The sequence below is a fragment of the Brienomyrus brachyistius genome, chromosome 3, assembly GCF_023856365.1.
Source record: "Brienomyrus brachyistius isolate T26 chromosome 3, BBRACH_0.4, whole genome shotgun sequence".
Taxonomy (NCBI): Eukaryota; Metazoa; Chordata; class Actinopteri; order Osteoglossiformes; family Mormyridae; genus Brienomyrus; species Brienomyrus brachyistius.
The window spans coordinates 12,949,103-12,966,339 of record NC_064535.1 but is presented as its reverse complement, the minus strand read 5'-3'; the positions used below and the strand labels follow the sequence as shown (position 1 = coordinate 12,966,339).

At 47.6% G+C, this 17,237-nt stretch overlaps 1 protein-coding gene across 3 annotated transcripts; it reads left to right on the top strand.

Moving 5' to 3' along the window:
• The first annotated feature begins 622 nt into the window (after window positions 1-622).
• crtac1b (cartilage acidic protein 1b) lies at window positions 623-16,179 on the top strand. Of its 3 annotated transcripts, XR_007397175.1 has the most exons (16): window positions 623-748; window positions 3,231-3,453; window positions 3,923-4,119; window positions 6,796-6,932; window positions 8,161-8,317; window positions 9,744-9,878; window positions 9,969-10,114; window positions 11,158-11,294; window positions 11,483-11,565; window positions 11,989-12,089; window positions 13,125-13,293; window positions 13,564-13,709; window positions 13,814-13,856; window positions 13,955-14,098; window positions 14,201-14,811; window positions 15,976-16,179. XR_007397175.1 is itself a non-coding variant. In XM_049009701.1 (15 exons), exons 2-15 carry the CDS (start codon window positions 3,260-3,262, stop codon window positions 14,308-14,310), a joined length of 1,899 nt encoding a protein of 632 aa, XP_048865658.1. In that variant the 5' UTR covers window positions 623-748; window positions 3,231-3,259; the 3' UTR covers window positions 14,311-15,364. The 3 variants fall into 3 exon arrangements, 2 of the variants coding, with proteins under 2 accessions (XP_048865658.1, XP_048865659.1); XM_049009701.1 differs by lacking the exon at window positions 15,976-16,179 and having other exon boundaries at window positions 14,201-15,364; XM_049009702.1 differs by lacking the exon at window positions 15,976-16,179 and having other exon boundaries at window positions 650-748; window positions 3,254-3,453; window positions 14,201-15,364.
• The last annotated feature ends 1,058 nt before the right edge of the window (window positions 16,180-17,237 follow it).

Sequence of the window (17,237 nt, the reverse complement as noted above, 5' to 3'; positions counted from 1 at the left end):
TAAAATAACGAAAAAAAATGGCACTGTTGTTACAGAAAACATACTAAGGAGATTTTTCTTTCCATTATATGGTTATTTATGTGGAATTCATAAACAAGTCTTTTGGATATCAAGCAAAGCAGCCCGGCCTATGACACGCGACCCTCCACGCTTTTAAAGCGGTTTTCGATGGGTGGTTTCGATCACGTGCAGCTCTTTAATCGTGATGCAAAGTGCTGGCCCAGATCAACTTAAGCTCTCTGTGCGATTGTTCAGAACAGGCAACAGCAGCTGTACATATAGCGAAATATTTTATTGTATTCATGACATAAAATGTCTCGTAAGTTACGCTGTACTGTCCTTGAAACCCTACTAAATTTCGCACCATCGATACGTGCATTTTAGTAATACCTGTCAATTACATGTGAAATACCTGTCAATTACATTATATACCGAGAATTATCACCTTCCGCAGTGTATTTAGACCAGTACTGCATAGTTCAATTTGAACGTAAGGCACCTGCATAGAGAGGGTGTGCTTATCGACCGAACTCCACCTCTTCAAGAGCTTCATTGGCTAAGTAATTTAATATTCAGTGAAATCTCTTTTGATTTGTTGGCTGGCGACCATAAAAAAATCTCTCTAGAAGTTGTGCGAGATAATCGGAATCGACCTGTGAGAAGGGAGTGTACATGTTTATTAGTTATATTTTTATTAGAATTTTCAGAAAAGAGTGAAGTGTGCAGCCGGCGGCTTGCTCTTTAATTCGTAAGTATTTTATTCCCTTACTCGGTCCGCAGCGCTGCACGGCACTGCGCCTTGCTGGGACACACTACAAAGTTGCCGCCGCTCATAACTGTGCTTTTCGCTGTCCCAGGATGTGAGACGTGGATGCGGGAGCCCGATCGGATGCGTTTAGGTTTCTGGCAGCCGTTTCGTTTGGGTTAGGAGACAGGTGTCAGGGGACAATGAGCGCCACCCTGAAAGGAGAACGATCGCTCTTTTATTCTTCTCGGAGATAAAAATGTGGATCATAATTCTACTGATCAAGGGCACACACCTGCATATTCCGCTATCACCGTCATGTTGTGCATGCCGTTAAGAGCAAAGATATTGTTCCCGGTATTTGTAGTCTTATTTCACCACGTATGCAATAATTTTGTGTTAAAGTTCTTAATTGAATTATTGACTGGCAGAACGGGGTAATTATGAGCGCAGAATGGTAACGCGGCTTTGCTTCGTTGCGGACATCACGTCTCAGTGTCATCACGCATGTCATTCAGAAAAGGTGTATGAGATTTTAGTTGGGGTCTCGGTAATGATAGATGACAGTCGTTTATTCACCAATGGAACTCTGGAGAACAGCATTTAACTGCTTGTGATAGGTCGTTGTTGGCTCGTAGGTAACGTTCATTTAAAAAACGGACAGATGAAGAGGAGGAATGATGCCTTCCCCATGTAAAACTGAGAAAACCAAGCAAAAGAGCGTCGCTTGATCATGGTATGGCAATCATTGTGGAACAGTTCCAGTTTGCAGCAGTGTTATCAGATCACTAGTGCTTCTGGATGGTTCTGCTGGCGTCTAAGAGCAAATTGGTGCAGGCTCTTAAAACATCCCCCCAGGTCTGGACGTTTTGGAGATGCATATGGAGCAAGCTTGGAGGTGTTCCTGGTGCCGTATTTGAAACACATGAACATATTGTTGCTATTGGATAGTCTGTTGATGACAGAAACTGTGTGACTGAAGGATCTGAATGACGTCCCTGAGGCTGTGTCCACCTCCTGCTGGGTGGCTTTTAGTGTTTTTGGACCTGGGATGTTCCTGCACCAGCATTCTGGACACTTTAAGTACACTAAGATGTGCGATTGGTTCCCCTTTAGCTCACAAATTTTACTGTGTAATCGGAGGCATCTTTGTCTCTCCAGTAAGCAATACCCAGCAGCCAGCATGGTCACTGTGGAAATGAATTAGTCTGTGTGGTTTCCATCTCAGTGGACCTGATGGAAGTTACAATGCAGCATGTCCCGCGAAGGATGCTGTTTATGTAGCATATCGCACATTTTGACAAGTACATCACTGCTGTGTATATACATGCTATGTGCAAAACTAGTGCACCCTTCACACCCTGTATACTCTACACACCCAGTACACGCACCCCACCAAGTGCACTCTTCACATCCGTTACACTCTCACCACCATGCACACTCTCCCCAACAAGCATACTCCACACACAGCGCACTCTACCCACCCAGTACACTCTCCCCAACAAGCACACTCCACACACAGCACACTCTACCCACCCAGTACACTCTCCCCAACAAGCACACGCCACACACAGCACACTCTACCCACCCAGTACACTCTCCCCAACAAGCACTCTCCACACACAGCACACTCTACCCACCCAGTACACTCTCCCCAACAAGCACTCTCCACATCCAGCACACTCTCCCCACCGACTGCACCCAGTACACTCTCCTTACTATGCACACTCTCCACACACAGTACACTTTCCTGACCAAGCACACTCTCCACACCCAGGACACTCTCCACACGCAGTACACTCTCCCCACCAACTGCACTCTTCGCACCCAGTACACTCTTCCCTCCAAGCACACTCTCCTTACATTCTGCACCCAATACACTCTCCTTACTATGCACACTCTCCACATCCAGCACATTCTCTACACCCGGTACACTCTCCCCACCAAGCACACTCCTCACACCCAGTACCCTCCCTCCACCAAACGTGCTCTTCACTCCCAGTACATTCTTGAAACAGATGTTAATCTGACTTGGTGTTGCCTGGAGTATTGAACCTGCTTTTGAGAGCTGCCTGGTGACAATACCTCTCGCTGACACCTGAGAGGTTTCATCGCTCTGAACAAAATAGTACCTTGACACAAACAGGCTAACACTTGAGGCATCACACAGCATTATAACAGAGTAACAGCTGTGACATCACAGAGCATTATAACAGAGTAACAGCTGTGACATCACAGAGCATTATAACAGAGTAACAGCTGTGACATCACAGAGCATTATAACAGAGTAACAGCTGTGACATCACAGAGCATTATAACAGAGTAACAGCTGTGACATCACAGAGCATTATAACAGAGTAACAGCTGTGACATCACAGAGCATTATAACAGAGTAACAGCTATGACATCACACAGCATTAATATAAACAGAGTTCCACTCTACCTATGACTGGCTGATAAACACCAGTCCCTGCTCTCGTTGCAGCTTGCGTCTGTCTGTGCTCACAGGTGGAGATGTCTACCCTGGGTTGCCTGATCTTCCTAAGTTCCCTCCACTTGTCAGTTGGCCAGCGCTCGGAACCCGTGTTCACTACTATCACCGAGACCATTCTGCCTCCAGACTACGAGAACAACCCCACTCAGCTTAATTATGGGATGGCCGTGACTGATGTGGATGGAGATGGGGACCTAGAGGTGTTGGTAGCAGGGTGAGTGGACCCTCAATACCGCTCAAGGGGAATGTCCCCTTTCTGATTTTGCTGTGTAAAACATGTCTAGTGTGTTCGATGTAAATCTTTCTATGTTGTTTTTTTTTTATTAAAAGCCAACATTTCCATTTATCATACTTGGAAAGGTCTTAGTGGCAAATTTAGGTGGCTGGTCAGTGCCCGCTCAGGTCCGTTGGTGGTGGTGGGGTCCTTTCACTTAAGCGCTACATTTTATTGTAGTGGCTCTACAGTATTCCAGACACACATAGTTGCCAGTACACATAGGTGGAGCTGCGGCAGTATTTTATAAGCCCAAATGTAATAAAGCAGCGGTTTGCATGACAGGCAGGGAGCTTGAAAAAGTCAGAGGGCATTGAATGAAGTACGCAGCGTTTTCAGCTTTTTATAGGGTAGTTTCATTTTGTTGGGAGCCTCTCATCAGGCCTCTACCTTCTTTGCCATCTTTCAGGTACAACGGACCGAACCTGGTGCTCAAATACGACAGGAACAAGAAGAGACTGGTCAACATTGCAGTCGATGACCGGAGCTCCCCTTACTATGCTCTCCGAGATCGACAAGGCCACGCTATCGGTGTGACCGCCTGTGACATTGACGGAGATGGCCGAGAGGAGATCTATTTCCTGAACACCAATAACGCCTTTTCGGGTAAGAGTGGCAGCCACTAGGAGGCAAGGCAGCGAGATATGTAGCCTCATACCCTATGCCGTAGCTTGTGTTACAGTCTTATGCACACCTTGCCAGAAATGTAAAGGCTAATTTATACCTCTATATAGAACCTATGCCGTAGGTAGCCACCAGGGGCGTCGTTTGGCCTATTTAAGGCGGGGCTTTAGGCCTTATAAAATGTTTTTTTTAGCCCCCCCCCCCCCCCCCCCCAAGTAAATGTGTATTTATTAGCTCACGTCATGCATAGCTTTTTATATTACCAACACTGCTCACTTAACGAGTTCCGCTCTTATTACTAGGTCGTTAAGCAAACCGGTCGATAAGCTAGGAGCTGCCCGTTACCGATATTTCAAGCGTACTCTACTGGTAGTGGGTTAGTGTCAACCATCTTTAGATATTGTTTTAATGTTACCGTTGCACAGTAATATACTATACTGTAATAAGCATTGTACGGTTCCCGCTACGTGTTTACTCAATATGTGATAGGTGAAAATCTACGAGTGAGGCTATAATAAGTAAAACACGGAAGAGACTTTGGAGACCTCTTATCTGGCGTAGCAAAGTTACAAGAAGCTAGCGGGTAAGTGCTGATGCTGATGAATAACGGAACTACAAATAAATGATACGCTAACATATAGGCATATATCGCAGATTAGCATCACTGCAATCCAACGAATCACTGTTACCGTCCTTTTTCACATTACCGAACTAAAACAGCGTATACAAAATAAGTCATTTGTACATATTAACCAAGATATGAAACAAGTAAAAAACGTATAGTCATTGCTTTCGAAGACGTAAGAAAAGTATAAGACAGGGAAACATTAACCCTGCGTATGTCCGTGCATTATGCACTACTGGAGATTCCCTATCCCACAATACAAAGTATGTGCATCATATTAAAGGCAACAGATCGAAATTAAAGTCGATCGTGAGTTCAGCATAAACTGATATGACATATCAAGACTAAAGGTCAGTTACTGCCAACAATATACAACCTTCCTTCGCCAGACCAAATAAATCAGAGAGCATAACAAACAGAATAAAATAGAAACGCCGCAACCAACCGAAGTTCTCTTCCAGCGTACAATACCGACAGGTTTGTGAGCTGGTCGTAAGTCCGGGTGGTTAAACGGGTAGGTCATTAAGTGAGGAGTGTCTATATACGTAAATTTGACACTGCCCCCCAGCAAAGATTCGGCCCCCTATCCATTAATCTCTAACTATGGTATCCGCATAGCCGTGCACCCTACAGTATGTTTTAGCCGGACATATGTAGTAACGTTTCTGGGATCGAGATGCCACTTTCAAAGGCTACGATCAGTGGCATTGTGGCAATCAATTTAGGTAGGCACGTGCCTACCCAATATTTTGTAAAAATGTAACTTGTAAAATAATTATTCAGTCAACCAGTAACGTGCCTGTATTGACTGTGAATTACACATTGTTAAACTTGCGGTCAGGATAATCTGGCCAATGAACGAGCTTCGCCCATCAACTCGCGTCCCTTAATCCCCTCCCCCATCGCTCCTCAATCCTGTCTTCTACCAATGACTATACATAATCAAGGAGTTGTCAAGTTGTGACATTCACTACACATCTCAGTGGCAGTAAACAAGGTTAGCTGGACATGTTTCAATGAGTAATAGTTACATAAAGTTTCAAGGACATTAATATCTGTGTATATGTGACTTTTATGTCTTGTGTGTGGTTTTGAAATGTTACCTACTTACAAATTTAATTTTTACAATGTCCCTGGCCATAGTGTGTGAGCTCTCCATAGGCTCAACACATAAGTACAAATTAGCCTTAACATGGAGCCCAATTCATTCTTTTTTCACCGTTTTTCTGTGTTTTACACTCTGTGTAACGCTGATCCTTCACTCTGTTTTCTGTGTTTTACACTCTGTGTAACACTGATCCTTCACTCTGTTTTATGTGTTTTACACTCTGTGTAACGCTGATCCTTCACTCTGTTTTATGTGTTTTACACTCTGTGTAACACTGATCCTTCACTCTGTTTTATGTGTTTTACACTCTGTGTAACACTAATCCTTCACTCTGTTTTATGTGTTTTGCACTCTGTGTAATGCTGATCCTTCACTCTGTTTTATGTGTTTTACACTCTGTGTAATGCTGATCCTTCACTCTGTTTTATGTGTTTTGCACTCTGTGTAATGCTGATCCTTCACTCTGTTTTATGTGTTTTGCACTCTGTGTAATGCTGATCCTTCACTCTGTTTTATGTGTTTTACACTCTGTGTAACACTAATCCTTCACTCTGTTTTATGTGTTTTGCACTCTGTGTAATGCTGATCCTTCACTCTGTTTTATGTGTTTTACACTCTGTGTAATGCTGATCCTTCACTCTGTTTTATGTGTTTTGCACTCTGTGTAATGCTGATCCTTCACTCTGTTTTATGTGTTTTGCACTCTGTGTAATGCTGATCCTTCACTCTGTTTTATGTGTTTTGCACTCTGTGTAACGCTGATCCTTCACTCTTTTTCATGTGTTTTACACTCTGTGTAACGCTGATCCTTCACTCTTTTTCATGTGTTTTACACTCTGTGTAACGCTGATCCTTCACTCTTTTTCATGTGTTTTACACTCTGTGTAACGCTGATCCCTCACTCTGTTTTTTTTTTCTCTCTCAGGTCGAGCAACTTACGCTGACAAGCTCTTCAAGTTTCGCGGTGGCCGTTTCGAGGACCTGCTTGGCGACGAGGTCAATGAGCAGCGGGACGTGGCCAATCGGATGGCGGGCCGCTCGGTGGCCTGTGTGGACAGACAGGTACCTGACACAGTCTTCTTACTCGGCCTGCTTCCTCCAGCTTCCTCTTTCTCACCCCATCACACACTCCTGCTGCTTTACCTCAGGGTGTCCCCGCTGATATCCCCCATTACCACATTTGCTTGTAGGTAATAATTGTGCAGCAAAGCCATTAACTAGGTGTAGCAGCTGGTGCAGGACATTTTCCAGAGGTTTCAGAATCCATCTGTGGTGGGTGTGAGGTGCCATTGCGCAGGACAGAGCAATGTTCACCTTTCTGGGCGACTGTAGAATGAGCTAATAGGCTCTTTTCAGCCGCTGTGTAATTAAGACAGTGAGGTCCTTGGCGCGGACGGAGCAGCACCGCCAGGCTTGTCGTCGGGAGTCCACTAGTCAGTGTGGAAATCTCAGTCCGATTCACTTAAACCTGTGATGATCTTCCCCACAGACCATTTCTTTTGGTCCTCGTAAGGATAACCTAAATTTTATACAAATCTGTGACAGCAATCTAAAAACTAAAAATGCCAAAAGTGTTGTATTTTCCTTGTCATTAGTGAGATTAGGGTTTTTCTCATTGAAATTAATGGACGGTCCCCACAAAGATATGAATATAAATGTGTGTAAGTATCCGTGAGTGTGTGTGTGTGTTGTGAACCTGGTGATGCACTGCATATTAGCATGAAAGATGGAAGGATGAATGGTTGGATGATGATATTCCATAAACGAAATAGCAGGAGAGCTGGACTGATCAGTTCAGCGAGTTTTAATGCATGACCGTGAAAGTAAATTTCACTACATGTATGGATACCCTATGTTTCTGGATGTGTGTGTCAGGGGGCCCAGTCCCTGGCGGGGGGGGGGTACATACCTCCACCCAGCCTGTGAGGCGTGCTGACTCATCTGGCAGTGACGCCAGGCCGATCCGTCCCCATGTTCCGGAGAAGGCAGCAGCTCATTGCAGTGGGACACACAGCCCATCAGCAGAGCCGTGCCTGGACGTGCGTTTCTGCGGGGGCTTTGGCTGATAATGGGGTGTGAAATTAAGATCTAGGGGGGGGGGGGGCAGGATGTGTTCAGCAGGTCCTCAGCTAGAGGGCTTTTCCTCAGCGTGGAAGAGGATGGGAGGGAAGCTGTGGAGATCAGTAGCAGGTCACAGGTCTTTGGGGGGCTTGGGGGGGGTCAGCACAGGGAGCCCATGAGGTAGCCCACCTCAGCAGGATCTGATCCGAACCCTTCTCCTTCTACCCAGGGGAGTGGCCGCTACGGCATTTACATCGCCAACTACGCTAGCGGCAACGTGGGGCCCCACGCCCTCATCGAGATGGACGAGACCGCCAGCGACCTTTCCCGGGGGGTGATCGCCCTGACCAACGTGGCTGAGCAGGCGGGGGTCAACAAACTCACAGGTCTGAGATCTGGAGGCTCTCATTATTCAGTTATGATGACAGAGATGTGTGTGTGTGTGTGTATGTGTGTGTGTCAGTCATATGGAGATGTGGTCGCTGCAGTGTTACCGTGGGGAGCATCACCGCCACCCCTGTCACCGTGGTTACGCCACTGGCAGTGACTCCTCCAGCTGAGTAATGGCGTTTCCCTAGGGAGCTGCCTGGGCTGGTGCTCTGTGTGTGTGAAGGGGGAGAGCCTGCAGTACTGGGGAGGGGGGGTGTGCAGTGCACTGCGTTGTGGTCCTGTGATGGGGGCCCCGCGATCTGCGCTCGCTTTTGACTCAGTCAGCGCTTTACTGAGCTCAAAGTCAGAGGGAGACACAAGGGCGATGAGGCTGTATATCAGATGTGACTGGCTCAATGGACCTACAGGCCCATTAATCAGAGCTCTGCGAGGACCCAGGCCGGCCCCCGAGGGAGGGGGCTGGGGGGGCCGCTGCTGCTGACACCCAGCCAGCATGAGGAGCGCTTACTGGCAGCCCCGCCAGAACCCGCAGCCGTTGCCGCTCAGGTTATAGGGCTGTGAGCTGGCGGCGTCCTCACAGAGTGACAGTTTGCTGCTGGTAAGCGTGAACGATTAACGGCTTTATGTTTAATGGCTTGATGCCTCCACGCTGCTGCCCTTTTTCCAGCAATTTAACATTTCCCGAGTCATGCCGCCGTAGTGCTCTCATGCCACCTGCGGGGGGCGCTGGAGAACAACTCGGGGTCGGCCTCGTCAGAGTTCGTGGGTATGCGGCCTCATTGGCTGTGATTAATACACCGTAGGAGCAGTAACCCCCCCCGATGGCTCATTAAAGTGGTCCGAGCCTCAAAGACTGATGTTATTTATCTGCACAGATAAAAGAGCCAGTCAGTCAGGAGCTGTCTGGTCAAACTGGCGAAAAGGATCCATAGATGCATCCGTCTCTGCTGCCGCTCTTCCTCTCCGTTGCCTGTCACTCTCTTCTCTCTCCTTCGCTCCTTAATCTCCTCCTCTCTTCCCTTCTCTCCCTCATTTTTCAACACTCTCCTCTCTTTTTTCCACCTCCACTCCCTTTCTCTCCTTATTTCACTCCTCCTCCCCTTCTCTCCTCACTCTCTCCTCCTCCTCTTCTTTCCCCCTTCTTTCATCGTTCACCGTATTCTCTCATCCCTTATCTCTAATCCTCCTGCCTCTCGCCCTCTTGACCCCCCCACCTATGTATCATGTATTCATGGTGCCTCGGTGTGTCATGTGATCGCATTTGTCGTACGGTCTGGGTGTGGTTCGGCGGTCCGTTGCGGATGCGGGGGCGTCAGCTGGAATCTGGTGGATGCAGTGAATGGCTGCGAGAGCACATGGAAATGAGGGCGGTAGTGAGGGGGGGCGCGGCGTCACGTTGCAGGCCCCTGTCCTCACACGCAGGAGGCCGCGGTCTGGTGGTGGGGCCAATCATCAGTCAGTCGCGCTCCGACATCTTCTGCGACAACGAGTACGGGGCCAACTTCCTGTTCCGCAGCAACGGTGACGGCACCTTCACTGACGTGGCAGCACAGGCCGGTGAGGGGGTGTCTGGGGGCGGGCCGCTAGACCTGGGGGGGCATGTCACATGGCGAGGCCCCATGGCACTGTCTGTGGTTTCGGCCCCAGGTGTGGAGGACCCCGCGCAGCACGGCCGAGGGGTGGCGCTGGCCGACTTCAACCGGGACGGGAAGACTGATATCGTCTACGGGAACTGGAATGGACCACATCGGCTGTACTTACAACTCAGCACCAATAGGAGGCAGAGGTTCAAGGTGGGGATGCTGGGGGGGGGGTGGTATGGCTCTGTGTGTGTGTGTGTGTGTGTGTGTGTGTGTCTACATGTTTGTGTGTGTGTGTGTGTGTGTGTGTTTGCCTGATCAGGCTTTGCCAGGCAAACAAGATCATAAACCAGGAGGATTTACGGTCCTCTGCTTGATCGCTCCCAGCAATATTATTAGCTGATGATGGAAAATTCATTCAGGACCCGGTCTGTGATAAAGGCTTATTAACAGCAAAAAATTACGTTAAAAAATTATTACGCAGTTCAAGGATATAACATGACACTCGTTCAGCCCACAAGCTGACACGTGCTCCAAAATTCGGGTCACCCCCCCGCTGCACGGCAGCCCACCGGCCTATAAATCCCACATCCGGCATCTCGGGGCCCCCGGAGAGCCTGGCTCAGGCTCGCTTGAAGACTCCATCACCGCGGAGGCCATTAAATGATAAACATTATACTCATCTTTCGCGAGAGACCGGACATGCGGATCGTCAGAACAAAACCGGCCGCCCGGCTTAGATGATCTCTGCCATTTTAAATTAAATCGCCGTGTTGCTCCGCTAGGTTGCTAATTAAAACTCAGCTGAATGCGAAGTTCTGCAGACACAGACAGAAACCGCAGATGGACGCTCTTTGGCTTGTAATTAGAATGTGAGTGTGTGACACATCCCCTCCCCCCTCCGCTACCGTCTGACAGCCGCATCCCAGCCTCGCATCCATGCTTTATGAGGCCACACACACACACACACTCACACACACACACACAAACGCTCAGGTTGTCCCAGAGAGGTGCTTCTCTTTCACCTGAGCAGCCGAAGGTCACTTCCAGGGTCTTCAGGAGCTGACTTTATGATGCTCATAATTACAGGAGGACTAAATGTAAATGCTTTCTGCCGACGCGAGGCTGTTCATAACTCCGCCTCACGGCTCTGCTGCTCTTTGCGGGGGGGTTGGCCGGTGGAGGGGGGGGGGGGAGTGGGGTTAGAGCACCACCTCTGTAGGTCTGTCTGTCTGTCTGTCTGTCTGTCTGGGCAGGACATAGCCACTCAGAAGCTGTCCATGCCGTCTCCTGTGCGCACCGTGCTCGTCGCCGACTTCGACAATGACGGCGAGCTGGAGGTCTTCTTCAACAACATCGCTTACCGGGGTCCGTCTGCCAACAGGCTCTTCAGGTCAGTGTGGGGTCTGGCACAAGCCCAACACAAGCAGCCCTGAGGGAACCTCAGGAAGATAAATAAATGGCATTTATTAAGGTTGACGTGTATGAGAAGCAAAGTGCTACAGCTGGGCTCAAGGACACCAAAATTGAATTTCTTTAATTATGGTGGACGGAAATGCTCATGGAGGTTTGCCGTGACAGGGTGTCCCGGAGGGAACATGGGGACCCCCAGATCGAGGAGCTCAACGTTGGAGAGGCCACCGAACCGGATGGTCGCGGGACAGGTGACTGCTTTCTACCCAAAAGTCAGTCTATGCTGAACAGCAGGTGGCGTAGTGGCTAAGGAACAGGGTTTAACATGGTGCCTAGTAGCTGAACATCCCGTACATGTATGAAGCAGCTTTAACATGGTTTTAAGTTTATTCTGAGGTTTAGGAATTCTAAGGAAATTTTCAAAACTATAATTCAACACATGGACTTTAATGTCATTTCTAGTTCTACCACTAGATGGTGATAGAAACCTGAATCAGTGGCTGTACTCTGAAAGGGATTTTACAAAAGACTTAAAGAATGTACTAGAAGTTCACTTCTACTGCCCCGTGGCCGAGTTTTGGTCAGCCTGTTGGATATCGTAATGTGACCACTGTACTAGACCAGCTGCAGCGTTCAGGTTTACAGGGTAACCTGCATCTCCTGCACCCCTACAGGAGCCATAGTGACGGACCTGGATGGAGACGGCAGGTTAGAGCTGCTGATATCCCACGGGGAGAGCGCTGCCCAGCCCATCTCGGTTTTCAGAGTCAACCCCGTGAGTCCAGTGTGTTGGGGGGGGGGGGCACTCAGCGTCATGTATCACATGGTTCTCACTAAATGTGAGTTTTTCCTCTAAATCCCGTATATCAAACTCAAGGCCTGCAAGCCACATGAAACCCACAGCACAACTTTTCACAGCCCGCAGAATGATTATGATATTCTGTTATAAATGGCCTGGGCACAGGGGCGTAGCAATACACAGTCCGGCACAAACCTCAGCTTTGGGTTCACAGTTCGGTGCAATTTTGGCACACAAACACAAAAAGGAACAATTGTTAAACCGGTAGCAATGTGTCTGACATCGACGTGGGAAACCAAAATATTCCCAAACTGCCGATTATGACTGATCATAATCAGCTTTAGCCATAACCAACTCGCGGCAAAAATTAGCATTAATACTAAATAAAATAACACTTTCCACGCCAAACATATACTTATGAACTTAGCTTACACCCACATAAACAAATGTATTCATTAGTTTCACTGCATGTACCAAACTAAAGCTGATGTAACCAAACAGCACATGGCAAGTGCACGTACAGTACAGTACAGCCCGACCTGGGACGCAGAGATCACCCTGTGCAAAGCCACAATACACCTCCCCGCCGAGTTCAACAGCAGCGAGTTCGTACAAAATTTAGCAAAACATTCTCATTATTATCTGATAGTTTAATCCCAGAAAATCAAAGCAATTTCTCATTCAATAGAGGGATCTAGTGGATCGACAGCATGTCAGATAAAAGCAGATGACTAATAAATAGTTCATTAGCCCAGGGGAAACATTTGATTTAATCCTCTTTGGAGAGGTTATTATATATCATTCTTCAGTTTTTTTTTTTTGAAAAGAGAATGTTTACTACAAAGTTACATATAGTAAAGATTTCAATTAAATAACTGCAAAGTTTGGGTTTTGCTGCCATTAAATATATAAGCATTGGTTGGTCTGCAGATTCATTGGTGGTTTTTAATGTGGGCCTTACAGTGATTGATTTGCACCTCTGCTCTAAGCATAACTCCGCCTACTTGCCAGGGAACATCCAATAGGTGGCTGCGTGTGATCCCTCGCACCCGGTTTGGGGCGTTCGCACGCGGGGCCAAGGTGATCGCCTACACCAAGAGGAGTGGTCCGCACAGCCGCATAATCGACGGCGGCTCTGGGTACCTGTGTGAGATGGAGCCCGTGGCCCACTTCGGATTGGGTATGTGTGCCAGTGTGCCCCGCCAGGTAAGGCAGCGAGCTGCGGGGAAGTTCAGGGCTGCCCAGCAACTGCTGCAGCCTCCCCCAGACATTTCACTCCAGGTAGTGGGAAGTGAGAGGAAATGCAACCATCTGCCTCACTCAGCCTCAGTTCCATCAGCCATCTCCATGGTACCCAAGGATCTTGTCCATCCACTTCTGTTAGTCCATAAGCTCCTTCCTGAGTCTGTCTCTGTCTGCCGTGTGTAAGAGGGGGGCGGCGTCTCCGCAGGTAAGGACGTGGCTACCAGCGTGGAGGTCTTCTGGCCAGACGGCCGCTCCGTGGCTAGGCGACTTGAGCTGGGGGACATGAACTCGATCCTGGAGATCAACTACCCCACTGAAGAGCAGGAGGCAACAGCAGCTGCGGAGATAGAGGTGGGTTGTCAAAGCCTGTCCACTTTCCAGGGAATGAAAATGCCTCATATTTTGTGTCTGTGTACAGGAACTTACTCTGAATGCCATTCTCTCATCTCTTTCAGTGTGGAAATGGATTTGTTGTCAATGAGAACGGACGGTGCACAGGTGAGTGATGCTGTGTGTGTGGGTGTGTGTTTGCGCGCGTAACCCGTCATTTCGAGAGAGACCTGAAGGGGGCGCCCTAGCTGGTGCTCCTCTTTTAGACAGGGATGAGTGCACGCAGTTCCCTCCTGTATGCCCCCGGGACCGTCCTGTCTGCATCAACACCTACGGGGGCTACAAATGCCGAGCCAACAAGCGATGTGGCCAGGGGTTCGAGCCCAACGACGAGGGCACAGCTTGCGTAGGTGAGTCAGGTGGGGGAGGGGGGGGCATGTCTCTCTTCACAGGCGCCCTTGTGCCGCCATCCTGCAGCTGCGTAATGCCCTTGTGCGCTCTCGTCCCTGCAGCTCAAGTGGCTTACTTTGGGGGGACGCGCTCCTCGGGCCTGGGGCTCAGGACACATTTTCCCTGGCTCTGCGTGGCTGTGCTGGGTCTCGCTCTGCTCCAGCTGCCCTAGGACACTGCTTGCATGCGTTTTTCCTTCTTTCCTTCCTTCCTTACTTCTGTCTTAACACTCTCCGTCTTTCTTGCTTTTCCTGTCCACCTGCCTCTCTTCTGTTCTATCGGTCCTCCTCTTTCTGTTTTCCCTGGGACTCCCAAAATGAAGGGGGGGAGGGGGTCCACTTTCCTCGCCTTATTCTTCCAGTCGGTGCCCTGGGACCCGTCCGGCTTGCCGCTGGCTTGACCTCAGTCTCGGGCCTGAAGGGGATTAAAAAAAAGCTGCATGCTGGTTTGATCATGAACATTTCCGCCTGAACTCCGCCCCGGACGTCCATGGAAGCGGCCTCCCGTCAGGGAGGGAGTGACAGCCAGCGGTGGCAGCGAACAAAGGGCTTCCAGCATCTGGAGGCCCTGCTGTTCCTGAGTGACTCCGCCGTGCCATGGCCCGCGGCTGCGGAGATGCTGATGCTGGCCGCGGCTGCAGGATGGGGCAAACCTCAAGACGCCATGCGGCGCGGTAAGATGGGAGCACGGAGATCATCGGATCATGTGACGCATCCGGGGGGAAGCTGCTGCTGAGGATGCGGATGGAGCTTTTAACAAACAGCTCAGCTTTCCGCTCTCGTCACATCTGGAATAAATCCGTCATGCCAGACAGGCTCTTTGCTGTATAGTTGTCTGTATTAGGTAGTGTCATAGTTCCGATGTCCTACACAGAATAACTGGTCCCATGTAAAATAAATCTGTATAAACTCCTGAAGACTTTGGGAGTGTTTTGCCAACCTTAAATGCAGGTGTGTGTGGTGGGTGTTACGGACCACGCCTGAGGACATCAAAGTGGTTCCCATCATTGCTTTTTATTAATTACATTAATTAAGCTATTTCATGAATAGCTAATTTTCTCAACAGTGAAACTACTAATATTAAATGGAATGCTGATTTATGTTGTACTGTGGCTCATCGCTGTCGAGGGTGTAGGAAGTCAGGGGGATATTGGGGGCATGCCCCCCCCCATGTTTAATTTGGATTCATTCATCCCCTCCAATAAACAGACCTTTGTATTTAAATGATTAAGTTGTCTCCCCCCCCCCCCCCCAATATCAAACTCTCTCCTATGCCATCAGTTGTGGGGCTGGATGGATTGGTTAGTGTGTAAGTAAGTGGTACGCAGACTAACCTGATCACACCACAAGCATTTGTATTTTCAGAATTTCAGAATTTAGTTTTTAATATTCAACTTTCCAGACTAGAAATAAAAAGTAAAATTCTGAGTATAAGAATGTTGGCTCAAACATGCGACAGTAATTGTGTTTTTATGTACTGGTGAGTTAATTATAGCAAACAGGTCAGACCAGTCGTCTTCTTCCGTGAGCTCGGACACTATCTCCCCTAGACTTAGGCATCATCCCTCCAGCATGTCCTGGGTGATTGCCGGGGGCCGCCTCCCAGTGGCCCGTATCTGAACAGTTCTGCAGGGAGCCGTCTATGGAGAATCTTTATAAAATGCCCAAACCACCTCAGCTGACTCAGGCTTATTTTCGAAAAGAATTTTATCTCCTTGTTTTCGTTTTGGTTTATTTTTTTATGATTTGTAATAAAGAAACAGACATCTTACAAAAACAATTAATTTATACCGAACAGGAAAGTTTGACTGTGATTCCGGATTTTTTTTTTTTCACAGATTTGATCAAATGGAGAAAAACGTCTGCAAATAGCTCACTTGGCTGAGCGTTTATGATGCTGGACACTAGAAGAGAATGTATAGGATTTTCAATATTGTTTGGTGAGCATATTGTCTGTATGGGGGTATGTCTTTGAAACAAGCAAAGATTGATACAGTAGGTGTTTATGACATGAAATAAAATTTCTTTAATCACTTAAATAAGTTACACGTTTTTACTGGCCATGACAATAATATTGACATTTGTCAGACTTAAGTTTGGTTAGTAATAGCCTGTAACTCCACCAGACACTGAGAATTATTTAACACACGACCGCGATTCTGATCCCTGAGTTTGTCTGATACATGACTGCAGTCTTCGATAGGTATCTATTTCGTCTTTGCGATCTGCATGCGCAGCGAATTGGCCCTCAGTAACGAGCAGATTTATAATGAAAGATAAAGAACGTGCATTTATTTATTTACTTATTTATGTGCCACTGTCCCAGGATCAAACTGAACTAGGCATACAAGTAGGCGATATTTGCATGGGCTGGACTCGGATCTGTGTACGGCATGCGTCTGCTCGAACTCATCTCTCCTAAATGCAATGCTGGCTCGCGTGGCAAAAAAGTATAAACTACTTCTACTTTAAAAAGTTACTCCATCTATGGAATCCCAGCGTTGGAAGCTTACATTTGCGGCATTTGCCAGACGCCCTTAGCCAGAGCGACTTAGAATTCTCCATCAGTGATTACATTCTGACACTGGTTCAATATAACCCAGCTTGGAATATTATCATTCTGAAAAACTATTTTTTTTTAACAAAGAGTATTTTTTTGTTACATAATATAATAGCTGTTTGGGGAATATATGGAACCCCCCCGCCAATCATAATATTTCGTCAGCATCCATATTACCATGCAGTTCAGACTAAACCGTGGGAAAACGGATTTTGTCTTAGCATGCTGCCACCTTGTGGCCAAAACTGAGAGGTACTGTTTACAAAAATAAAAATCTATAACGCAACATTTATGTTAGGCCCTAAGGTGACAACACGACAACACAACCCATTCCTTTAACTTTGTAAAAACATCAATTTCCTTTTATTTCAAAGCCTTCGGAAATCATACAATATGCCAATAATGTCAACCATTCTGATAGTCTTATATGTTTAAGACAAAGTATTGTTCAGAAATAATTATGCCTAACAATATTCTGTCTATAGAGGAATGTCATTACAGTCAATTTATCACATTGTATGCGTTCCAAACCGTATTTTA

Excerpts from the sequence above, each read along its gene's own strand:
- crtac1b (XM_049009701.1), top strand. The coding sequence starts at position 3,260 with ATGTCTACCCTGGGTTGCCTGATCTTCCTAAGTTCCCTCCACTTGTCA. Across the intron at positions 4,120-6,795 it reads CACCAATAACGCCTTTTCGG|GTCGAGCAACTTACGCTGAC; the intron begins GTAAGAGTGGCA and ends TTTCTCTCTCAG. Across the intron at positions 11,295-11,482 it reads TCTGCCAACAGGCTCTTCAG|GGTGTCCCGGAGGGAACATG; the intron begins GTCAGTGTGGGG and ends TTGCCGTGACAG.